This window comes from Esox lucius, chromosome 13, assembly GCF_011004845.1.
Source record: "Esox lucius isolate fEsoLuc1 chromosome 13, fEsoLuc1.pri, whole genome shotgun sequence".
Lineage (NCBI taxonomy): Eukaryota > Metazoa > Chordata > Actinopteri > Esociformes > Esocidae > Esox > Esox lucius.
Window position 1 is genome coordinate 24851425 of NC_047581.1, and position 27277 is coordinate 24878701.

General features: G+C 41.4%; 1 protein-coding gene across 1 annotated transcript in view; it reads right to left on the reverse strand.

Annotated features, from left to right (window-relative positions):
* Positions 1-300: 300 nt before the first annotated feature.
* tacr1a (tachykinin receptor 1a) overlaps positions 301-27277 on the reverse strand; it is a 32360-nt gene continuing 5383 nt past the window's right edge. Inside the window, exons 2-5 of the mRNA XM_010902713.5 lie at positions 24956-25150; positions 13772-13922; positions 6559-6755; positions 301-6170 (exon numbers count right to left, since the gene is read on the reverse strand). Of these exons, the coding sequence (XP_010901015.1) occupies positions 5798-6170; positions 6559-6755; positions 13772-13922; positions 24956-25150 (916 nt within the window). The 3' untranslated portion in view covers positions 301-5797. The remainder of the gene's footprint in view (positions 6171-6558; positions 6756-13771; positions 13923-24955; positions 25151-27277) is intronic.

Genomic DNA, 27277 nt, shown 5'->3' on the forward strand with positions numbered 1-27277 from the left:
TATCCAAAGCTGCGCTGGCCACTGGGGAGGGGTGAAATGTACCGATAGTTAGGTCCATCAAGCCATCCCCACATACAGTTACACTACTAACCTCATCTTGTTACATATTTCTTTTTAATTTGAGCAGAGGCAGGAACAAAAGCCTTAGCCTGGAGAAACCATGTCAGGATTTCAGTAAGAGAGAGAGAATGATCAAGGAGGAACAAATACCATTGAATGGGAAAACAAGTTATATAACCGTCCTTAATTAGATAACGAGGCCAACATTCACACTGAATGACAGACACAGATGGAGCCTTTATTAGTTGCTGTTTTATTTAAATACAGAATGTACATTATTCAAGTCAACCAAAACCGCATACACCCATAGGACAAACATAGCAGAACATCTAAAGAGAAACACACAGTACTCAGATCAAGTCCCTTTTTCATCAATTTCAAGATGAGAGAGAGCAAGGAAGGACACGGGTACGAACATAAAATCAATACCACCATAATGTTTATTAATGAAGGATGATGAGCTCGATGAGGGTATGAGGGAAATCAGCAGTGGTAGCCTAGCAGGCAGCCGCTAATGGTCTTTGTAGTGGAGTGAAACTAGAGTCCTCCACAGGCAGACTTGATGCAGAGTAGCTTCTCGCAATCCCCCACGGTTCCACACCACCTGCCACACACACCGACACTAATCACTGCACCTCCACTCAGGCCACTACACTCCTCTGGGAGGACAGGGTTGCGGAAGACTCTAGCCAACTTTTAGTTTTTCCACTCTGTTTCCGCAACCCAAGGCACCCACCTTTCTCCTGCCTTTCTCTGTGAGGGTGGTCATGCGCCACTGAGAAGAGGCCAGACGACTGAATGAGGAAATGTGGATTTATTTACATGAGCTGCAGATCCTCAGGGCCTTGAACCTGAGGGAGCCGGCATGGTGGGGCCAGACGTGTTCATCAGTTTAGCCATGAGCTCTTCTATACCCCCTGATCACCCCACCCATCTGTCCGTCTCTAAGTCCTCCTCTTTTAATCTCTTCAAGCTATGCTGACAATATCAATATCTCCTCATTGTCTATTCTTTCCAACTCACTTTTTTGTTTCCCAATTCATTTAGACACCAATGCAATTCAAGGATTGTTATGTAGCACTCTCACGAGAAGTCTGTGACTCCATACAATGCTGTACCGTAGAGACATTCAGGTATGTAATAGTCTTATATAGTATATATTTTGGATTGGGATAGAAACTTTCTTTGTTACGGTCTGACCAACTTCCAGACAAGGCCATGTCTGTGATTCTTACCCCATTCCATTTACAGTGAACTGCTTGGAGCCATTTCTCTGGACAGAAGTAATCCACTATAAAGACAAGAGGGTGTCTTTTGGTATGCATCTCCACTTACAGAGATGTGGACAGCCATAGTCTGGCTAGGCACATGAAGATGGACTGGTGTTTAATACGCACAGACTGTCCTCTGCTCACACAGAGTGACAACAAAGGTCTAGTCCTAACACAAACATGCTTCATCTGACATAGGGCACTCTACTCATCGCTCCCTCTAGTCCCCCGTGCCTGTCCGCTGAGGACTCCACTGAAGGTCAGGAATTACAATGAGGCAGAGACCAGACCATGCCACTCCCAGACCTTAATGTTGTCTCTATTGTTTTTGTCATCCCCAACAGTGAGCTAAAGGCACAATTACTCTGTTGAAGTCAGTTTCTTCTCAGTGCACTAAATTTGATTTGAAAAAATGTTTTCTTTGTGTGTGTGTGTGTGTGTGTGTGTTGGGGGGGGGGGGGTTCTTCTTCTTCATTGGTCAACCATTTTTGAGTGTCAGTTTGTCTACAACCAATACATTATTTATGTGTTCCCAAAATGTGGTACATGACTCCCAGGGGGAACCTTGATCTTACTCTTGACAGTTGTAATGATAGCATAACTAATTATACCTTGTTAGAACTTGTCAACCACTTTTGGGAACCACTGTGATACATTGAGATATTGTGGTTGATATAAAACATTTGCTACAATATGAGCAAACATTTAATCACAACATTAACACAATATTTAAAGTTTACCAGCAAACAACCAATAATATACAATAGCTGCCTGTTATAAGGCAAACACAAACCACACGAAACATCACAAAATGTAAAGCAGAGATAGTGGAGTGTATCATACCTTCAAATTTTTTCCAAATCATTTTCTAAATGTTTTTGTTATTATTTTGTTAACTAATAAATCCTGATACATATATTGTGATAATACCGCGATTATTACAGTTAACAATACTGACATAAAACTTCCAGCAAGAATAACATACAGAGTACAAAATAATAAGTAAAATTTAACACATAAAATATCTTATCCCCAATAGTACAATACAGCAATCTGTTTATAGTCTTCGTCCATAGTGTAGAGAGGTGGTTACTCTATTATGGTATTGTGATACAGTACATATTTTTGTCTTTTTTTATTTACATAGATTGTCACCCCAGGAATGCTGCCTGCTTGGCTCTTAGTACAGCCAGTTAGGGTAAATGTCAGTCAAAATGCTCAGAAATGTTCAACCTTGCCTCAGCACAGTCAATGCAAAACAAGTGATGTCACTGTGATAGACTAGTTCAACATAAACAACAAAGTAGTTTTGTTCAGTGGTCTATTTTACAATATCTCCCTCTGGCGACTTCTAAACTGCTCCACATCCGCTCCAATAGTGTGATATTCTCAACCACTTTCATATCTGGCTTGACAATATGCCTTTTGTAGTAGCAGTACATGAGAAGGTCTCTGAAACATTACAATATGGGTGAACTGGTATGCTTGACAATTACATTTAAAAGACAAATGCTATACCAACCAGACTGTACTATGTCCAAAGATATCCACAGTAGTGATGAACTGATCTTTCGGCCCTTTATCAGAGCAGTGCCTGGGATTTACAAATGGCACAATTTTCCTGCTGACCCCAGTGAAAAGGAGTGTACTGTGAAGGGAATAAGATGCTATTTGGCATGAAACTGACTGTGGCATACCATAATGTGTGGGCTGTAGACCATAAAACCAGAAACCATTCAGATCTCTGTAACAGAGTTAAGCTCGTCATGGTACATTGCATCAGCTGGGGTCCATCTTGTAGATAGTAGACTACACACAGGCAGGTGAACAACTCATCACATGCTGTTAAAACCACAATGTTTTAATGTAAGAAGTCCACAAATGTTTTCATGAAAACAATCTCTATGCAGAAAATTCCTACTACCTTATCTGTGTTACGGCAAATGAGAGATCTGACGAATGCCTTTGTGTGTGTGTGTGTATGTTTGCAGCTGTCACTTTTGGTTCCTTCTCCTCTTGTGAGTATATAGTGTGAATGGAGAGGGAAGCCACTGATGAGGACATAGAGTATATGCCATTTAGTTGACGCTTTTAGCTAAACGTGTGTGGCCTTTACAACATTCAGACAGTTGATTAGTTAGCCTGGCGCCAGTTCTCTTCCAGCCCACAGGAACAAAGGCTGCCTATTACTTTGCTTCACTAAGGTAATCAAAACCAACACTACAACACTAACAACCTCAAAAAAGTGATCATCCATCCTGCAATGTTTTCAAAGAACAGACCTGTTTTGAATGACTGATTACACATTCAGCTTCATTGGCACAATATTCTCATGAACCTGTGGTTTGAAACATTCTACTGCACTTAGAAATTAAGTGTTTTTGGGTTTCAGAAATTCAGTTCATCTGTAAGAGCGCTACAGTACCTACCTTTCGGTTTAGGAAGGATGTCTTTCTTTTTTAGCTTAGCTAGTGTCTGGGAGTCGGTGTTGTCTGGAGAAAATAACATCCTACCTGGTTCCCCCGTATTAAATGAATCAGTTGATAGGCGGGTTTAATTCAGTGGCTGTCAGGAGGAGAAATCGAATGTCTGGGTGAATCCGGTCTTCCTCATTACGGACTGTGTCCACTGAGACGTGTTACGCATGCACAAACACACACGAATGCACACATGCGCGCCCCCACACACACACGCAGACAATCATTCCATTAAAATGTAAACCAATGGGGGTTTAGAATACCAATGGATCACGTTATTAATACATATATTCTGCCCTGTCGCTCTGTTACTGTCTCTGGCAGATGTTATACTGTATATTAATACTTCTTTGGTGCTATTTCTAAAAAAGAAAAAGGAGTAGAGGTGCAAAGGCCTGTTCTGAAGTACACTAACACCTCTACTGATTTGTCTTTGAGGACCCTAGCAGAGTCCGTCCTATCCTCCTTCGTAACTGTCTGGTTTAGCTTTGCACCTGCGCACTGCAGAAGTAAATTCCAATGCATTGTATGGTCCGCAGAAAGGGTCCTTGCCTACCACCTGCTCTTCATCAAGGCACTAAATGGCTCTAGGGCTGGAAAGCATACAGGCAAGATCATTGCTCAACTTTTCCACCCTCGTCACCTACTGTTTCAAAAAATCCTCCTCTGGCAGACGGAGGGCAGGCGTGCAGTACAGGTCAATCATGACCAAAATCATGAGCAGTTTTTTTCCCCATGCTGTGGTAGAGAAGTGGCCTGGTGATTGAGGGGCCTTTGTAAGTCAAATCAGCAGTGAAAGTGGTTCAGTGCCAGTTCCACATATAGTTAATGACTTAGGTTTATAGTTTGTGAACTGTCTGACGCCTTTCCAGACGGAAGAGGAGTCATTGCTAGTCAACTGATTTTTCAGCCTGGCTCCAAACTCCTGAATAAAATGTTGAATATTCAAAAGATGTGAAAATAGGGTTAGGGTTAATCATTATTCCACGTTAAAAATATATTCACCCGTATAAGGCCCGGAGAATATAAATACAAATCAACAGGTGTTTCACCCACTGTCTCTCTGTTCCCACCGGATGACAGAGATCTGAGCTGACTGCAAGGATCGTTTTCCTTTGATGAAAGTGTATAGCGTGTTTGTGTCTGTGTGTGTGTGTGTGTGTGCGTGTGTGTAAGTGAAACACTGCGTTCAAAATACATATTTTATTATACAAAAATGGTATCATATAATTTATTAATTTAACTTGAATATCTGAATATGGAACAGCTGACTGCACAGCTGACTAGCAATTTGTTCAGGAAAGTCAGTTGGTTTTCTATATCCCAGTCCCTAACTTGCTGACCTTTAGACATCCAGGGACTGAGGCTCTGCCTTGAAACTACCAGGCTTATCATGACAAATTCTGAAATTCACTGTGCTGTGAGGACTGTCAGTGCTCCCAGCATGCAAAAACAAACCACACAGTAAATGCACCATTTAGGGGAACCAGCAATAATATGATGTCACCCACTGTGTGTGTGTGTGGGTTGAGTGGGTCTTAAGAAGCAACTGTGAATATGCAAGATGCTAGAGTTTTGGATATGTTCTGACAGTTGAAGATATTAAAAAGACTATAGGGTTGGTGTTGGGTCCTGTATTCAACTAGTGTTACCCAGTTTTGAACCCAATCATCTCTCAGTAGATACCAGGGACTGTGAGCTAAGTATGCCCAACTGCCTTAGCGTCTACTGAGTCTAGTTTCATTTGAACCAGGCCACACTACCCTCCGAAGACTTCAAGCCTCAGTCACAGGTGGTGGACTAGATCCCCAACATTCAAAGAAAGAAAGTTAACCTAAATACACAAAGACACACATGGATGGAACCCACACACCAACACCAATGTAAGTGTGCCACGCACGCACAAGCAATGCATGGGCAACGCATGAGCAACGCATGGCCAACACATGGACAGTTCCCATCAACAGATACAGTGACATGCCTGACCCCTTACTCAGGCAGGTTGTTGCTAGAGTAGAAGCTGGAGGTCTCTGAAACGGTCTTGGAAACGCTGCGGGATGAGGAGCCGTTGGAAGTCAGGTCCAGAGACGAGCGCCTGGGGGCCGCTGTCGCACACAACCCCCCTCCGCACACCCCCCGCGGCCCGGCCGCACACCTGGTCCCAGCCTGGGCCCCGAACCTGGAAGGCTCTAGATCATCGGCCACGTGGAGGACAGAGGATACGGTGGTCTCTATGCGGCTGGCCTTGTACACACTGGTCTGGGTGTGCTGGTAACGTGTGGACTTGAGCTCCAGGCCCTCATAGGAGCCGGCGGGAACAAAGGGACAGCAGCGGAATGCCTGTTTGAAGCCGGTACGGAACCTAGGAATAGACAGGCGGTCATGAAGACAGGCAGACAGACATGGGCAGTCTAGATTTTCGGGAAAGGTGAATGGAAAAAGGCTGAGAACAATGTGAGAGGAAAGAGTTTGATGGAAAATGAGGGGATGAGATGTGGTTGTGAATGTCCTAACTTCAAGTGAAGAGTGTTGTGAATAGGGACACCGTAGCATGTTTGATGTCTTTGACTGTGGAAGTGTAACTAATGTTCAAATGAGTTATTCCTCCTCAGTAAAACTCAGCGAAAATCTAGTGTCAAATGTTAGGGAGACAAAATCAACCATATGTTTTTTAAAACAATCTAAAATGCAACGTTTATACGGATTTGTGCCATATGCTGTGCGTTTGTATTTGTTCTTGCTTGGTGTACCTGTCATTAAGACAGCAGTAGATGATTGGGTTGTACATGGTGGAGCTCATAGCCAGCCACATGATGGCCAGGTAAATCTGCTGGATGGCAGGAGTCTCAAACAGGAGGGGCTGGAACAGATGGAGCAGGAAGTAGACGTGGTAGGGCAGCCAGCAGACAGCAAACGTACACACCACCACGATCATCATCTTCACCACCTGAAAGACAGGGCCAGAGATACCACTGAAGGCTGATTTCAAATTAGAATGACACAAATCCTATTACATTGGTTCCATGTGTAATTATGTGCTTGATTGAGTCATTTCATGACTGCCCCTCATTAAAAAAAACAGGGCACTACATAATTATAATTCAGCTTGTGAACTGGCATTGGCCCAAATGAAACGGAACTGACCCTAACACCGAAAACCGCATCAACAGGCTGACAGGTACACTGGAAAGAATAAATTGGAGGGGACAAGACACTGGAAAGTGGAAGAGGGTGTTTGAGAAAAATAAAAACGAAGACAAGTAGCTAGTACTTCCCTTATGTGGGGAAATATGGGGAGGATACTGTACTCAATGCTTTTAAACCATGACATAATACTGTTCTCCATGCTATTGCACCCTGTGGATGGTACTGTAGTGTAATGACAGATGTATTTTGAGGAAGAATGGAAGTGTATTAGACGAAGAGGAGCTTCTGGCCCCACCAAGTTTCCAAAAGACCCTTGGTGACATTTGTTTCTCTAAAGATCTGGAACACCAGGTGTGGGCCATCAGCCCCCACCTTCCTGAGATCACCTGAGGCATGTTCACACTAAACCATAGCTTAAGGCTAAGAGCTTTCTAAGCCCAGGGCTAAGCAGGTGTTCACACTTGCATATTTGGAAGTGGGCTAGCACCACCCTTAGCCTAGGACTAGCTGGCCCTAGCACCGGAGCATACTTTTCAGGGCTAGCCACAGAAACACAAAGCCAAAATAAATCGCCAAAATAAATCTTAGCGAAGTAGTTACTGCAGCTTTCTTTGGATGTAAATCTAGCAAATAAGTCGAACGAATGAAGGTTGACTAACGTTTTTCTCTTTCTTTGCGTGGTTTTCACAAAGTTGTCCAAGCAAATACCGACATGGTTGGGCATCTTGATAAACCGAAGTCAAGTCGTTAATTAAATAGCGGTGGTAATTTTCATTATCTTGAAAGAAAAGCAGATTTGTGGTCCATAACATTTTTATTAAATTGATGAGAAATACAGTATAGACATTGTTAATGTTTTAAATGACTAAGGAGCTGGAAATGTCTGATTTCCAATGGAATTTCTACATAGGCATACAGCGGCCCATGCAACCCTCATTCCTTTGTTCCAATGGCACTTTGTGTTTGCTACATTTATCATTTTAAAAGGCAAATTGATCATTAGAAAACCCTTTTGCGATTAGGTTATCCCTACTGAAAACTGTTGTGCTAATAAAAGAAGAAATAAAACTTGCCTTCTTTAGACTAGTTCAGCATCTTCAGCATCAGTGTTTGTAGGTGCATTTAAATGGCCAGAAACATTCTTCTGAAACTCCATGTGAGAAATTACCAAGAAACTAAAGATCTCGTACAACGATGTTTAGTACTCTTCACAGAACAGCGCAAACTGTCTCTAAACAGTTAAATAGTATCCACAAAACACCAGTGTCAACGTCAACAGTGAAGAGGCAACTTCAGGATCAGCCGTTTCCAGCTGCAAAAGTTTACAACTACATTGTATTTCTGATAAATGTTATGTTATTGTAATGGACAAAAAATTTGCTTTTCTTTCAAAAACAAGGACTTTTGAACAGTAGTGTAACTAAATGCATGATATTGTGGATATTTATCTGTAGTGTTGGGATTTCCACTGTTCCTCATAATTGACTGAATTGTCTAATATGCTTTATTGTACTATACGGGTTATGGATCAAACTTTACAACATTGTGTTGTAGTCATGTTTACGAGTGTCCTCGTAAAAGAGACCTCCCAACACGTTGTGTTGTAATCCCGTTTAGGAGAGACTTGACACGTACCCTATTATTAACCCCAACACATGTAACTATATTCTGTACTGTAACTGTATTACTGGATTGGAATACATTGTATTACTTCAATATAGATTACGACGGCTACGAACAATATAGTTCGTAGGGCTACTGATAACTACACTCATGTAAGTAAGTCTAAGCAACTTGGCATCCCTGAGTCCTGGATTTTGAAACAGTCTGGTTAGCCCCAGGAACACATGCCATTTTATTGTACTTTTCATTCTAAACCACCTACACCTTATGGCCGCCTATGATAATTAATATAAGCACAGATACGTATATAAAAGGAAGTGACCAGACTGGTAATCCCTGAGTCCTGGATTGAGGATTCACATAGGCTGTGAAACACATTACCTTTTAAATGTGTGGCTTGTGACGAGAGAGTTGTCACATTTACTAAGACCTGCCGGCATATTATGGTGATAAATGATTGCGTATATTTACAAACAATAAATTGTCTGATTATCTATATATATTCATCATGAAGCTTCCGTTCCCATGCACTCATTTCCCTAGCTGTCCCCCTGTAACCTTCTACTAAGTGATAAACCTTCAAACCCATTCACCCATACTACAGAACGTCTACATTAACAAGCTCCGTTCCACAAAACTAGTATATTTGCATGTAAGTTGATTGGAGAAATAATAATATTATGCTAATCAAACATAAATTACATAACAATGCATTTTTCTTAATTAACCAAACGGTAAGGGTGAGAAAGGAGCATTGAGTCTAGCTTTCTCCATTCGAACTGTAACTATGCCTCAATCTAGGCTGAGCAGACCAAATCAAAGTGGTGTTCACCATAGCAAACTTACTAGAATGAAGCCCTCCTCTATTTCGGTCATAAACAAAAAAGACTGTAATAATACCTGCATCTCAAAATGGGACTAATCCATGTTAGATCCCTTGGTTAGGGAATCACAGTTAATTCACCGATCTAAGATTATCAAAAAACTGAAAGTGATTGGCCTGTGTGAAGACTGATTAATCCATTGCCCTAAATGAGGCCTCTCATCCTGGTAGAACTACTGACCATATTCTCAGTGCTTCTGGCAGGCAGAGTTGTTGCAAAGATTTACAACACCAAATATCAATTTGCACTCAAAATAATTACTGTGATTCAGCCTTTTGAGGTTCTATGAGGCTCTAAATCTATACCTACTGCATTTTTCTTAAATATTATTTACAGGCTCCCTGGACCATAAACAGCATTCCTCAGTGAGTTCCCAGAATTCTAATACTGTAGGAACATGTGGTCAGAGCAGACAATTTCAATATTCACATGGAGAAGTCCAGTGACCCTCTACTAAAGGCTTTTGTTTCAGGACCTATACATTGCCACAATCATACCTTGGATTTAGTTTTGTCCCATGGAATAGATATTGTTGCTTTACCTACTCAAGGATGTCAGAGTAAATATATTTGTTAACATTTTTACCAAGGATCTAGACATAACCCTGCATAATACTTTTAATGTGCCCGCACCACAACAACAGAGACACTATACAGAAAATACCCAAGCCCTAAAACAAGCCTCAAGAAAATTGGAAAGGAAATACTGTAGTGCTACAGTTTTTAGACTAGCCGGAAACCAAACATACTAAAAGTGACAATAAAGTGGCAAAATTTACAGCAAGATTAAAGTAAGGAAATACTGTGTTCCAACAAGGAACTGTATTTTAAGAATAATATTGTCCATTCATTAAGCTACTTCATGTTTAACAAAAGCCTGCCCACAATATCTGAGCCCTCAAATCAAACTCTGGGCAAAAAAAACACAAAATGCAGGGCATCTCATGTTTGGAAAGGGAATCTTTTTCCCCCCCCAATGCTGTTAACTATATACCTCAATTCCAATTATTAAGGCAATACCAGATGAGAGTAAACTGTGAAAAGAGATATTGATGTCCTCAGCTGCATCTGTTTTGGAAGTGTGAGTCGCAGAGGCAGTAAAGCCTAAAACATGAATATTAACACAGCAAAAACTAATTAGGCTAATCCACCCCTAAATGCTTCAAATTTTTTATAAGTACACAGAGACAGCTTAATAAGCCTCTGGTCTACCTGGTACAGCAGAGCAGTCACTGTATTTATTTAACCTTTATTTATACACGTTGTCTCATTGGGACAAATACAGGAGAGACTTGTTTCCCGACCAAGATTGTAGCTGGGAGCAGAAGGGAGGAGGGAAAAATTCCACTATTTCAAACAACCCTATTTCTGACAGTAGCAGTTATAACAACCATAAACATATACAGACAATTTCATACATTAACATTCACATAGCACAATTACAAGACAAAAAAAAACAATATGTACACGTCACACAGTTACATTCCTCATTCATTTGTGTCTGTTTCATTCATCTGTGTCTGTGGCTCATGTACACCATACCTGTGTCACACCATACCACCGTCATACAAATTATGTTGAACAATGTTAAAAGCTGTTTGATTATTTTTAAAAGCCAGAGTCAAACAGCTTCCACTCCAGTAAAGAAAAGCATCATCTGCATAACGACATATTTTTTGGCTTAATATATCTTCCAATATAGTTGATGTAAGCTATGAACGACAATGGATAGAAAATCTGATTCATTCAGCTCTGTGGGTACATGGGCATAACACATTGGGTACCATGTGCATAACACACTGGGTACCATGTGCATAACACACTGGGTACCATACGCATAACACACTGGATACCATGTGCATAACACACTGGGTACCATGTGCATAACACACTGGGTACCATACGCATAACACACTGGATACCATGTGCATAACACACTGGGTACCATGTGCATAACACACTGGGTACCATGTGCATAACACACTGGGTACCATACGCATAACACACTGGATACCATGTGCATAACACACTGGGTACCATGTGCATAACACACTGGGTACCATGTGCATAACACACTGGGTACCATGTGCATAACACACTGGGTACCATACGCATAACACACTGGATACCATGTGCATAACACACTGGATACCATGCGCATAACACACTGGGTACCATGCGCATAACACACTGGGTACCATGCGCATAACACACCGGGTACCATGTGCATAACACACTGGGTACCATGCACATAACACACTGGGTGCCATACGCATAACACACCGGGTACCATGTGCATAACACACTGGATACCATGTGCATAACACACTGGATACCATGCGCATAACACACTGGGTACCATGCGCATAACACACTGGGTACCATGCGCATAACACACTGGGTACCATGTGCATAACACACCGGATACCATGCGCATAACACACCGGGTACCATGTGCATAACACACCGGGTACCATGCGCATAACACACCGGGTACCATGCGCATAATACACTGGGTACCATGCACATAACACACTGGGTACCATGCGCATAACACACTGGGTACCATGCGCATAACACACTGGGTACCATGTACATAACACACTGGGTACCATGCGCATAACACACTGGGTACCATACAAATAACACACTGGGTACCATACAAATAACACACTGGGTACCATGCGCATAACACGCCCGGTACCATGTGCATAACACACTGGGTACCATACAAATAACACACTGGGTACCATGCGCATAACACGCCCGGTACCATGTACATAACACACTGGGTAAAACGTTCAATGTTGCTGTTACAGTACTGCGGCTTGACCTGAAGCCTGACTGTATACCACTTAGTGTTGTTTTTATGGAGATAGACTGTCAGGTGTTTATTGACTAGAGGCTTTTGCTAAAGCAGATAATTTAGATATGGGGCAATAGTAACTCAGTAGAGTGGAATCCCCACCTTTCAATAGAGATGGGACAAATGCTGATTTCCTCAACTTGGGAAAATCATTACAATCTAGAGTGTTAAAAATGTATGTTAATGGAAAATCAATGACATAAGCAGCTAATTGTAGTAGTGGAATGTCTAGCTCATCAGGACTAGGGGGATAGTTTTACATCAATAGCCTTCAAGGCCCTATACACATCAGAGACAGAAAACAATGAGAAAGAGAACCTAGAGTTCTGGGACGCAATTTAATTTAGGATTATTTAGTTCTTTAACCACACTAAATAGTTCACCTGCTGATGTGGATGTCTAGACAGTCACTGCACTGAAAACATCCTAAATACATTTCTTGGTTAACCCAGAAGCAGACTCTGGATGTTGTCACTGCAGTGACTATTTAAACATCCAAATCAGCAGGTGAACTAATTTCTTGGTTAACCCCAGTAGCAGACTCTATGATGTCTTTGATGTTCTCCCGGGTTGGCTTCCCAAACAGTCTATCAGATCAAAACAATCCGATAATATGGATTCCAATTACTCTGATCAGCGTTGTACAATCCTTTCCACTGATTATTCCTGTTTTAATGTTGGAGTCAATGGCATGACTGAGCATTGTCTAACCTTATGTTTTGCTGTGAGAATTCTGGTGTAACCAGTGCTAATGTACTGTGGAGCAAAAGGACAAGGATAGAGGAGATAGACATGCAGCTCCAATCTTTTTTTTTTAACTTACTAGTCATTTAGCAGACACTCTCATCTAGAGAGACTTACAGTTAAATCCATTCAGTTTAAATTATGTTTTAATTTGATGTGGTTGTATTTAATTTTTTTGTATTTCTTGATATAAAATGCATTTCTTGTTATAAGCTGTGATTTGCTATGAGGAATTTTACCTAAAATATTAGATTATTCTCATCTCTAGAGTGTAAATTTTTTAATAGCCTTTTTTGTTCTTTATCAAGGGTGCCAATAATTTCCGGAGGGAGCTGTACTTTGTGCTCCCTGTACATCTCTATGGCTCAGAGGCACCTACGGGGACCTAACAAGTTTAAGATGGAATAACAGCAGATATCAAAAACGTGTCTAGGTTCACAAATTACTTTTAGTCACGGGGCTGTATGGCTTCTCGGTCATTTAAGGCTAGACAGAACTTTATGAAATAGCAAAAGCCTGCAGACAATCTACAGTGAATATACACAATTGGGATGTCACGCATGGCATTTACAATTAAACTTTACCTTTTCGTACAACTCTGCCAACATGAGGAAATGGCAGCCTGTGGCCTTACTGTGCAGGCAATTACACCATTATTAAACATACAGTATATAGGATATTGTATTATAGTATAATGTACCTTGCGTTTGGCAGTGAGCTGCTCTTTGTAGCGGTCAGAGGAGTCTCCAGGTATGTTACTGGCCCAGAGAGTGAGGCCCACCACCAGGTATGCACAGCCCATCACCAGCAGAGGCAAGAAGTAGATCAGCACCGTCACACACACATAATACCTACAGGACAGACAGAGACAAGATCAGCACCGTCATCTACACATAATAACTACAGGACAGAGAGAGACAAAATCAGCACCGTCACCTACACATAATAACTACAGGACAGAGAGACAAGATCAGCACCGTCACCTACACATAATAACTACAGGACAGAGAGACAAGATCAACACAGTCACAAACAGATAATAACTACAGGACAGAGAGAAACAAAATCAGCACCGTCACCTACACATAATAACTACAGGACAGAGAGAGACAAAATCAGCACCGTTACCTACACATAATAACTACAGGACAGAGAGAGACAAAATCAGCACCGTTACCTACACATAATAACTACAGGACAGAGAGTGACAAAATCAGCACCGTTACCTACACATAATAACTACAGGACAGAGAGTGACAAAATCAGCACCGTTACCTACACATAATAACTACAGGACAGAGAGAGACAAAATCAGCACCGTTACCTACACATAATAACTACAGGACAGAGAGAGACAAGAGCAGCACTGTCACACACACATAACACCTACAGGACAGAGAGAGACATAATCAATATGTAACTCTGTCACATAGCACCTAGAGGAAAGAGGGAGACACGATCCATATGTTACAGAGTCACATAGAGGACAGAGAAAATAGGATCAGCATGTAACAGTGTCAGATCTAGAGGACAGAGAGAGACAAGATCAGCAAGTAACACTTCCACATAATCCCTAAATGAGAGTAAGAGACAAGATCAGCATGTAATACTGTTACATAATACCTACAAGACAGAGAGAGACAAGATCAGCATGTAATACTGTTACATAGTACCTACAAGACAGAGAGAGACAAGATCAGCATGTAACACTTTCAAATTGTACCTACTGTACAGAGTGGTCATTTGAATAGGAACCGCCCGGTTACACACATAGCACATAGCTCTCTGACCACACGTTGCCTTGTATTCTCCACTGGCTCAGAGTTGATTTTTCATTCTTTCAAGAATGGGTGGTTGCCTATGGAGCAGCAAGAGGATAGGACCCTGAATACCTTCAAAGTTTGCTTGGAAACTATACCAAACCCTAGCACTCTATCCTGACACCTGCGGTCTCTTCATTTCTCTTTTCACCTTTCCACCCTTCTGAGGAGCACTGAGGGGTACTCAGATGTAACATAATGTACAAGCATTGCAAAAGTCATTTACACCCACTGAAACATGTTGTTCAGTAACTCACTTTGCACGTGTAGTCTTCAGGTCAGACAACAACAAACCAATGTTTATCATTTTTGCTTGCAACAATCTCAATGGCCGTGATGTTTCATTCATCTTTTGACCCGTTTTCTAATTAATATAGCGTCTTGAGAGTAGCTTTGGCATTTGAACTGTGTCATTATTATGTTTGGTGGGTGCCCTGCGCATCCAAATTGACTTAAGGGCGATGTCAATTTTTATACATTTCTATAGACCAACCATTAAGATTATTGTGTTCCTGAGACAACAGAGTTTAACTGGGGTAATACATTTGTTACAATTTGGTCCCAGTATTTATAGATGACAAAATGAACCATATAACAAAACCCTTACATACACAAATAAAACAATAAATAAAAAATGAATCTATTGTGAAATTGTTAAGTTAATGTAGACAATTAATGTATTATTTATCATGCGTATTGTGCATGCAATATATACATGTACAATACAGTCTAGGACATTCAGTCAAGCTGTTCTGACTGGACTGCAATGATGTATGCTGAGAACACTTATTGGCCAACCAACAACGCAGTTCAGATTTGACCTGTCAACCAAGTACCACAGGACGGAGGTGCAGTGTTGCCACGTCTGCTATATTCTGTCAAAATGTGGCAAATTTGAAAAGATATTGGTGCTAGGTTTTTGCCATGGCTTTTTAAAATGTTCTATCTATTCATATCACTTTGCTCCACTGCTGCTGACTAACACGCAGTTGCTGAGTGACTGTATGGAGTTGGAGGGGTAGGCTGGAGGCTTTGTTGACTGAGGTGTTTTTCACCAGTGTGTGTTTTGTGACAAAAGAGGTATTACAGAGAACAATTGGCCAAATCACTTTTGAATTAGTATTCATCAAAAACACATATACTCACATTTTTAAAAAGAAGGGTTAAATGCAGGTTGCACAGACTGGGCCCAGTGCGCGCAGCCCAATGCCCCCTCTCCACTTTCCTCCAGTATAATAGGATTGAGCCAGCCTGATAATACATCATTCCCGACAGACCCAAGACAAAAAATATAAACGTAGCAGCCTGCCTAGACCTAAACATTAGGTATCGGAGATGTTGTATTGCATCCAAACAAGATGACTGTTGTATTGATGACTATTCAGTCTTATTAACTTTAGGCTGAGGTGCTACAGCAGCTGTAACAATGTAGTCTTGCCCACTATGTGCCCTGTGCTTCTGGTTGGGGTAAAGAAAGCATAACGTGTATTAATAGTGTATTTGTTATTGCACAAATGTGAATGGGATCCAATTTGGCGATTCAGTCTTGGGCTGATTAGTCTACCTAGACATTTACAATGGAAAATGACAAGCTGATATAGGTTTTTAAATAGGCCTACAGTTACACAGGGCCAGATCAGACCTTAGAGGTTTGCAATCCAATCATGTTGCTATAAATAACGACCAAACATCTGCTTCAACTAAATGTAACTGTCATAACTATAAATATGCTTATTTGAATGCCCTTCCCAATGCTTTTGTGTGTAATTTATTTGCAGAATGACTTTGAAAATGTCACTTTTCTAATAAAGCTGACATACTCTAACATATAATTTCCCCTCCAGAAATGAACCATAAAACATTTTGCTCCAAATTATCAGGCTAATGTCTTATTGGGCCATACATATACAGTAATCAACTGTAGCCAGGGGTGAAAGTAGATTCATTGAAAACTATATCCATCTGTAATCCTTTTTGTGCTCCTTGACTGTGTATCCCCGTTCAAATAACATAACCAACATTTCCTCCTCATATTCATACTCAGACATGTTGCTAATGTTAATTTAATGCTTTTTGAAAGAAAAAAAAGCTAGATAATGACTGCTACCTTCCTTGTTTACAATGAACTATACTTAATTTACGGAGGTTAGCTTACAAAAAAAAAAGTTATGTCAAGATTTCTCTGGATTATACCACTGTATTTTGCTTTCAATAATATTCAATAAAGTTGGTTAATTCGTATGTTGCTATAGAACATTCCGAATTATATGTATAAACAAACACATGGCTTAACATTTCTAACAATAACAGTCCTCACCACTGCCCCCGGAGGCCAGTGTAACACCGCTCATCCCCAGTTAAGGGATGAGACGTGGACAACCCATTTCTTTTGCTGCACACAGCACAGCTGAGACTTGCAAACAATTTCCTTGGCAATTAACTAAAATTATGATAATCAGGTAGAATGCCTATGAGGACAGAGACACCACATCAGCCTGCAGGTCCTCATTCATGGCTACTGAACCAAATGCTTATCAAACCTGTCTCTCACAGTACACTCACAAAGGTGAAATGAGTAAAAAAAAAAAGAAGAAAAACAGCAGTTCATCTCATAGAATTCCTTCCCAAAATCATTATTATACATTTGGGTTATCCAGAGATTCATACGGTATTTTAGTTTCATGAATATAAAATAGTATGGCCACTGTGGATATCATCTGTTTGTGTTTGCAGAGAAGTCCAATTCATTCCATTCCCATTCTGTTAGGTGTGATTATACAGAGGACTGTTTGGGAACTGCTTGAGACATTACTATCAGAACATTGGTAATAGGTGGTCTCCCATAAAGACTTCCACTGGCTTTGTTGTTTGAGACGTGTGAAATTTGCTGTCACAGCTCCATAATACTTGCTTTTTGTAAATAATATGACAGTGGTCGGAAATCATCTCTCTCAACATGAAAGAATGCGTTGTGTCCCAAATGGCACCATATTCCCTATATTGAACTCTACTTTTGACTACAGCCCTTATGACCTGGTGAAGCAAAGTGCAGTGCTTAGGGAAAGGGGAGCCATTGGGGATGCATTCTGAAGCCTGCCAAATACAGAATGTGTGCTGTACACAGCCTATCAGGACCGGGATTCTATTCTCACCCTTCTATGACTCTGTCAGCAAATCATATGTTATATTTATCACTTCCTGGACATTTTCGGTTTGTCCTTTCTTCAGGAAACTCATAAAAAAGATAGCAAGGCCTGTACAAGGTTTTGTTTGGTTGGCTAAAGACCTGATTCTGTGTAGGTTTTCTTCATGGTCGCTGACCATTGCAATTACTTTAGTTTTTTTTGTATTAGGCCACAGATTACAGACATTATATTAAGTAGGAGCATATTACAGTTATCCTGTAAAATGCTTATTACAGATAATTTGTCCTTTCCCGTAGTGTTCAGGGATTCCAATGAAACTGGTGGTCCAGCCCCAGGTCCCAGAGACATAGCATGTGTTTTAGCTCTAGGCTCTGCCTACAAGTGTCTTTGTGTGAGAATGAATTGCTCTTGAGTTCCTCAAAGGATTTCAAGGTGAACCACATGGGGTATGTCCCCCATGTGGATGCTAGGCGAATTACAAGAACCTAATGCTCCATCTCTCCTGCTCTACAAAATAACTTTACCTAAACCTTTCCTTAATAGATTCAAACACCTGTAAAATATAAATGTTTTGCTATAGAACCAAAATTTTGTTATTTAGATGGTAACTTGATTTCCTCAAATATTTTATGCTTTCTCACAGGTTCTTTTCCTTTTTCATTTTGTTCTCCAAAACTTCGAGATATCCATTTTGTAATTAAAGCAGTGCTCTATCACAGCAAGTCCCAGTGAACTGTGGACAGTCAATGTCAAGGTACGTTTTCTTCAGATACATTCGTACTGATCTGACATACTGTATGGCCATCCACCTTGATTGAGCTCACAAGCACCCAATCTGGCGATGCTCATGTGTGAGGCAAAGCAACCCTATTCTGTTATTTCCCCAAAAGCTGGACGGTGCTGGCCAATTGCAACAACCTCAGAGGCACCCCTGGGCTAATCTGCAAGCAGGATTCAAACCCAGGTCTCGTTATGGCACAGCTAACAGGCAGTGACTTTATGGCCCATCACAAACATTAATTGATCGCACTGTGGATTTCTTTTGGAATAGGAAATGAGAATAATTTCTACACTGGGCACTTTTCCAAGCCACAAAACCAAAATAACTTTGGTTATGTAGACCAGTCTGTAAGGGCTACATACCCTTACAGGTCTGTAAGGGTATGTAGACCAGTCGTTTTGGTACACAAAGATTAAAGTGTAAACCAGCCTGAATAAGCTATGGTGTGAAAGATCTACCTACTCTGTTCCATAATGATTGGGCAAAAGGGATAACTGGACGGTCTACAGTCTACATGACAATGGGGCTGACAGGCAGCGCTTGGTTTCAGCCTGGCCAGATTGTTCAGTGTGGAACCAAGAAGGCTGGCGGGCATGATCAGTACACACAATGTACTGCAACGCTGATGCTCTGTGGTAGAAAAAGCACCTTTGCAATACCCTATATATTGTACCACGAATACACCTGCACCCACGAAATCAGTGACTTATCAAGGCACCCCCCTTCACCAAGAAAGTTGTCAGATTTCGGAATCTTTCGGAAGGCCAGCCCCGCCCCTGCACAGCTGCCTCCCGGTGGGACCGCATCATGGGGGACATTTAAGAGCATATTGGGGCAAAGGCCAGAAGGACACAACAAGCAATCGTACACAACAGAGAGGTGGAGTAAGACAGCAACGAGGGAACCAAGTCCACAGAAAGAACCGCTGCCAGCACCCGTTACTCCCAAACCACTTCTTAAATCAATTCAAGCTGGAGATCACACTCATCTTGATTACATTCACCTTAACCCATAAAGGAAAGAAAAGAGTGGACCGCTTTGTATATTCTGAATTCTCGTTTCAATATTGCTGACTACATTTTGGCATAATGTTGGGGCTATATTTTTAGACCATAGTTTATGCCAGTTCACATGGTCTGTTGGAATGACCCCCCTGGAGTAGATATTTAGTGCAGGAGGTCAGTGCGAGCGCTTCTGATTTTGTCCTGGTAACTTTAATTCAGAGAAAGAGGATAATGACTTGATAAATCACAGGAAGGCTAGCATTTCGAGGAACAAATATTAAAGTAATGAGTAAACTTATGGGTTCAGTCTTAAAGCTACTGAAGATCTTTTTAGCATTTTGCAACACTGAATGTTTTAGCAGCCATCAGAAGCTGCTGAGGATATCACACGTCACTGACAACCTCATGAAGACACTTATACAGACAGACATGTACTGACACCAGCATATAGACACATACACTTACAGAAACTCACGCAAAGTCTTGCATTCACACTGACAGACCCGGCCAAACACATCTGCTCACACGCACAGTTACACAGTCTGGTATGAGTGCTGCAGAAAAAACTGCTATTCTGCTCTAAAAAACTAGTGTTGGTCTGAAGAACTGTCAGTACCTCCAGCTGAGCCCAGTGTGGAAATAAGGCAATTTACAAAAATCAGTGTGGCGTTGAGCAAACTCCCCTGGAATACGCAATGAGCCGAGGGGCCATCTGACTCTCCTCTCTCTCCCCTACACCTCCCTTCTATCCTCTCCTTTCTCCCCAGGCTCCTCCCCTTGTTTCCTCTCCTTGCCCATCTCCCCTCTCCTCCTCCCCCTGCCATCTGCTTGCTGGACTGGCAGAAAATAAAAGAAGTGAGTGTCTGGGTGCCTCAAGCCGGTCACTGGATGAACATCCCTGCTTGGATGGTTGGGGATTCGGAAGAAGTCTGAGACTCTTTCGCCTGTTTCACTGTTATCAATAAAAACCCTGTTCAAGAAAGTCCCACTGGGGATGAATAATACAGGAGCGTTACAGTTTACAAGCAGCACATCAAAGCCCAGTGGCCCATCCCTTAACATTCACTGTATACTAGGTGCTCTGCCTACCTCCTAACTACTCCTGCTTGTCCCTGTGTTGGGTCTGTCATGTGTGGGCTGTTGTTGTTCTTTTGACTTTGATGGTAGAAGAGAATGCAGCCTGGGTGTCTGCACAGGGAGATAAATGTAGTGGCTAAGGTAACACGACACGACGCACAACGCTGCTAGCTTACTGGCATGGATCAAAGACGAGCTCTTAAGGTGCCCAATTTAGGGAAGGAGGCACAGAGAGCACGGGGTGTGCTTGTGTGGGATGGCCTCTGTGTGTTTGTGCTTGTGTCTTTCTCTCACTCTCCCCCCTCTTCTCCCCGTCGCTGTGAGCGTGTGTTTGTGTGTGTGTGTGTGTGTGTGTCTGTCTGGCTCACTTGTTCATGGGTGTGATCGCACTGTCAGGAAATATAGTTTTGGGAAATATGTGACGTCCATTTTTTTGTGACTCTCCTGTGGCCTTGCTTCCTGCTGGCTAAACTGAGAAGGGGCGACAGCTACGGGCAGGGGGAGTGATGGCACACACATGTGCACACACACACACACACCATCCTACACAGGGCTTGGAGGATCTGACCAGGGGTCCTTCATAATCAGACATGTCAATTACAACAGCAGACAGACTGGCTGAATTCCAACCACACCAAGGCTCGCTCACTTAGCCCAGATGTTTCAGTGATTATGTTTTCATTAAAAATGTAACAAACGCCACAGAAACTCTAACATGAACATTGTAATTGTCATTGTGCTATTCATAACAAATGATTGTACTGTGGGAGGGTGTTAGCCTGGACCGCCAGGGTGAATGACAATGGCATATGGAGACAAAGAAAGCTGCCCCTAGAACACTGTTGTGCTGATATGCTGGGAGGGGAGAGGTGGTTGTGATCGGAGCAGAACTGGAGGCTGTGTGTTTATCTGCACACTGGATGGCAGGAAGTAACATTTTCAGACAAACAAATACATTAAAGGCCACAGGGGTGGAGAGCACTTTACTGCTATGAGAATAAATGGACCTTACACGTGTCAGAATCATCCCTTGTTTTTGTAACCCCCAGCAAATAAAGCTTTGGGAGGTCTCTGTCTGTCTATTTCTCTCTCTCTCGTTCGCTCTGTCAAACCCCATCTTTTTTCTGTCAATTCAATTTCAATTTAATGGTCTATATTGGTATGGAAAACAGTTGTTCACTTTGCCAAAACAAAGTGAACAAATGCAATCATAAATATATATATATATATATATATATATATATATATATATATATATATATATATATATATATATATATATATATATATATACATACAGTATCTCACAAAAGTGAGTACACCCCACACATTTTTGCAAATATTTAATTATATATTTTTATGTGACAACACTGAAGAAATGACACTTTGCTACAATGTAAAGTAGTGAGTGTACAGCTTGTATAACAGTGTCAATTTGCTGTCCCTCAAAATAACTCAACACACAGCCATACATTTTTTTAAACTGTTGGCAACAAAAGTGAGTACACCCCTAAGTGAAAATGTCCAAATTGGGCCCAATTAGCCATTTTCCCTCCCCGGTGTCATGTGACTCGTTAGTGATACCAGGTCCCAGGTGTGAATGGGGAGCAGGTGTGTTAAATTTGGTGTTATCACTCTCACACTCCCTCATACTGGTCACTGGAAGTTCAGCATGACACCTCATGGCAAAGAACTCTCTGAGGATTGTTGCTCAACATAAAGATGGCCTAGGCTATAAGAAGATTGGCAAGACCCTGAAACTGAGCTGCAGCATGGTGGCCAAGACCATACAGCAGTTTAACAGGACAGGTTCCACTCAGAACAGGCCTCGCCATGGTCGACCAAAGAAGTTGAGTGCACGTGCTCAGCGTCATATCCAGAGGTTGTCTTTGAGAAATAGACGTATGAGTGCTGCCAGCATTGCTGCAGAGGTTGAAGGGGTGGGGGGTCAGCCTGTCAGTGCTCAGACCATACGCCGCACACTGCATCAAATTGGTCTGCATGGCTGTCATCCCAGAAGGAAGCCTTTTTTTAAAGATGATGCATAAGAAAGCCCGCAAACAGTTTGCTGAAGACAAGCAGACTGAGGACATGGATTACTGGAACCATGTCCTGTGGTCTGATGAGACCAAGATTAACTTATTTGGTTCAGATGGTGTCAAGCGTGTGTGGCGGCAACCAGGTGAGGAGTACAAAGACAAGTGTGTCTTGCCTACAGTCAAGCATGGTGGTGGGAGTGTCATGGTCTGGGGCTGCATGAGTGTTGCCGGCACTGGGGAGCTACAGTTCATTGAGGGAACCATGAATGCCAACATGTACTGTGACATACTGAAGCAGAGCATGATCTCCTCACTTCGGAGACTGGGCCGCAGGGCAGTATTCCAACATGATAACGACCCCAAACATACCTCCAAGACGACCACTGCCTTGCTAAAGAAGCTGAGGGTAAAGGTGATGGACTGGTCAAGCACATGTCTCCAGACCTAAACCCTATTGAACATCTGTGGGGCATCCTCAAATGTATGTTTATGTCTCATACACACATACATTCTTCACAGCTTTTAGTTTGCTGTACATCATCTGGTAAAGATAACTGGGAGAACTTCAGGGAGTGGTCCTGTTGGTGGTCCTGTCCTTAACAATACATGTAGCTTATATAACAAAGGGAGCAATGCTGGGAATAGGTTGAGCAGAATATCACTTAGTGTTGTCTGCCAGTGTCACTTTCATGTTCCATGTTCACCTATGAAGAACAGTAAAACCGTGTGAAAGAGGAGAGGGTGTGAGAGTCAGAGGCAACTTAAAGAAGTGAGGTGTGAGGGAGAAGAACTAGCCGAGCTGATTCAATTCAAATTCAAACACACTGAAGTGCTTTACCTTGTTCTCTCAGAATCAGGTTCACCCTTTAAATCACCAAGTACATTAACACTCAGGGCATATTCACATTTAAAGTAGTTAACAGTCTGGAGGTGGTTTGATACGAACATATCCTTACTATTTTCTATGGGATGGATGGCAGATTACTGACTGAGGGCCACTACATGGCAATACAGGTCATTACAGTACTCTCCCAAAAATATGTGTCAATTATAGGTTATAGTCATGAATGTCTGGTCAATGTTTAAGAATGGCTGACAATACTGGAAGATTGCACAAATGAAGGAAAGAGGCACAGATCCAATGATCCAGCAATAACATCTAAACTGTCAAAAACTGTCTTAAACCATCTGAAAGCTCCCAATAAAATACAAGCGATAATCTGTTCAATCAGGCTACTCACATTCATCTGATTGTGCAGCTTAGAATGTGTCTACTGTCCTCTCAATAACCCTGTACTGTACATAATACTCAGTTTCCTTCACACATTATCTTGTTTGGTTAGACACAGGATATGCTGTCGGCTGTGGGCCCCAATGGGCCAGAGTCAAAAGAAGGGCACTATATAGTGAATTGGGGGTCGTTTGGTATGAATACTCAGTCCTCTCAGTTAATTTATTGCTCCTGTTTGATGGAGTTAAGTTGATGAAATCCGCAATGTGTTTGGACACAGAATGGAAGCATTTTATGCGTAACTTACGTTGCAGGAGTGGAGACACAATTAGGTGAATGTATTGGTAACTAAACATTTTCTCTGTAAGGCAACAGCAGCATGGCTTGTTCTATCTTTAAGTGTGAACTCAGGGGAACCTTCAGGTTTCGCAGCTTTCAGACAGCATTCATCATAATGATTGCATTTTAAACAAAGGTCCATGCAAAACCTGCCTGAAATCTGTGGCCAGTTGAACCTACTACAACCTGGGTATATTTTCTTGAAAGGTTCTGCCAGGCTTGAACTGCAGAAATATTTTTTGTTTTCTTGATTTCAGGACTTTTTGCCTTAGGTCTCATCTTCTGAAAATACAGTTGGATTAAAATTTTGATATTAACTTGGAAAGGCAAAATCTTTCAGTCATTTTCCGGCCTTTTTGTGACTGGTGGAATGACTGCCCACGCAATCTCATGCAAACGCTCTTTCTTGTGCTCTTTCTCTCCAACACAGTCACGAAGAAAACTCACATAATTTTGTAGTCACAGCCAGTGTATTCTGGCCACTCGATGTGGCAGATAATTCGCCCAGGCAGCTCCTCTGTCACAGAGTAGTAGTACTGAGGAAAGGCCAGGAGCAGAGCCAGCACCCAGATCACCCCCACAATCACCTTGGTCTCTGTGGATGACATGCGCTGCTGCAGGGGGTGGATGATGGCCATGTACCTGGGAGGAAAGGAGTGGCAGGAGGAGACAATATGTTCAGTCTTGGGAGAGGTTACAAGGGGAGGAAACATACATTCATGAAGATATTGACTAAACATTTTCTATTATTCTGGGAATGTCCTATCCGAGCTTGTGAAATGGTAAAAATTACAGCATTGTTTTTGTATTTATTTTTTGTAGCCGATTTTCTCGCCCCTCCCAATGTCCAATAAATTGAATGTTTGCCTTGTCTCCACAGCAGGTAGGAGAAAATCTAAATAAACAATCTAAAAGTGTCTTTGCAGAGCCAATTGTTAGCCATTGCTATTGAAAATCGTAGATTTAATTTAAGTCAATTTAAGCTATGCGTTTTCTTGATTGGTGATTGACATGTAGTAAATTATTGCTGCTATTTGCAAACCTTATATGTAAATGTCATCCACTAAAGGTGGCAATTATTGAAAGCATAGTGTAGCAGGAAAATGCTCAATTAGCCTGTGATCAGAAATACGGTCACTGGTTTGGATTCAAACAATTATGTATTTTTTATACTTCTAGAAACACAAGATTTTCTTTGGAAGTTGTTTTACCCACAGCTGTTCTCAGTTTTTCTGTAGCAGGATTTTTTTGGTTTTATGTCTTGGTGGAACAGCAGAAAGTGCTGTAAGATGGAATGAATTGATAAAAAAGGCACATATCCATAGATCTGGCAATATCTTCTAAACCACAATAGCCCCCTTCAACATAAGGAATAATCCAATAAGTCTGCAGGAACAAATAAAATAAAATCAAAGTTTATTGGAAGATGCTTTGTGCACTCTAGCTCATGAAGAGTTATAGGCCCTCAAGGTATAGGGTCCCTCTGCAGAGGTGCCAACACAATTGCTAACATTTATACTTGCAGTGATTTTTTTATTTTTGAATTGTTTGAGTTTTAAAGGCTGTAATTGGATCAGAAATCTGTTTCCTGGCTCATTGGGTTCTCAGGGGGAACTATTGTTTAGTTGAGGATTACAAGAAATCCCAGATCAACAGATGGAAAATTGGCCCCAATTCTTTTTCAATATTTAAAATGCTTTGAGCGTTTGCTAGCATGGATGAAATACCAAGTGTGTGGGGTTTACTGTTTTGAGACTTTTCTATTAGTTGATTAAGTAGCATGGCCAATCAAGCACAGACGTATTTTAAATAATTTAAAATAACACCCCATGTAATCCAGGTAAATTGAGTGGTGACAGGCTGGATGCAAATAGAGATGCTTTAATGTTGATTTATATAAACGATATTATATGTGCACGCATGCACATGTAATATACATACATGGGGTGTTTTATGAGACAGAATATGTGTATGTGTTTGTTTGTGTATGTCCTAACCTCAGGTCATCACTCCAGCAGTCAGCAATTCCCACAGGATATCAGCCATAGGCCACCAAAATCTAATACTTTCCACATTGCTGTATACCTACCACCTGCACAGTGCATACACCAGGGTGTGTGTGTCTTCACATCTTACTAACCTGAAAATACCCACAAGGATGATAAAACAAGGAATGGGATTGGGGTATTGTTCGCCAGTTTCCATGAGAAAAATTACTATTTCTGGGAAGAAGAACATTCACATTTGGGGTTAGAGGTTATTGGTTCGTTTAGGGAAAGTGGTTAAGGCAAAGTTTGGGGTTAAAGTTTTAGGGACAGGTAAGATTTAGGTAAGATTGAGGGAATATTGTTTTTGTGTCAGTACAGTACACTATAGCTAGGTTTTACGTATCCACTCTGTGTAAATATGTTTGGCTGTGGCTGTGCTGTCCTATATAAATGAAAGGTGGCCTAACATGACACAGTGAAAATCAATCCAAAGTGATTGATGTGTCAGGGACTGTTCTAGCGTAGCAATTTTGACCCCAAACTTAACAGCGTGTATATATATATATATATATGTGTGTGTGTGTTTGACCCCCAGCAGAGGATTTTCATTTCCTGCATACTTCCCTTTCTCATTTCATTTAATTCTTCCTTAGTAACACAGTGCATGCTTCAGTTTGGCTTTTTATATAAAGCTATCAGATAAAGATGGGGAAAAAATATATCATTTTGGAGATTAGCTGAATTGCTGTGAAATCAGCAGAGATTCTTGTAGACATTTGAG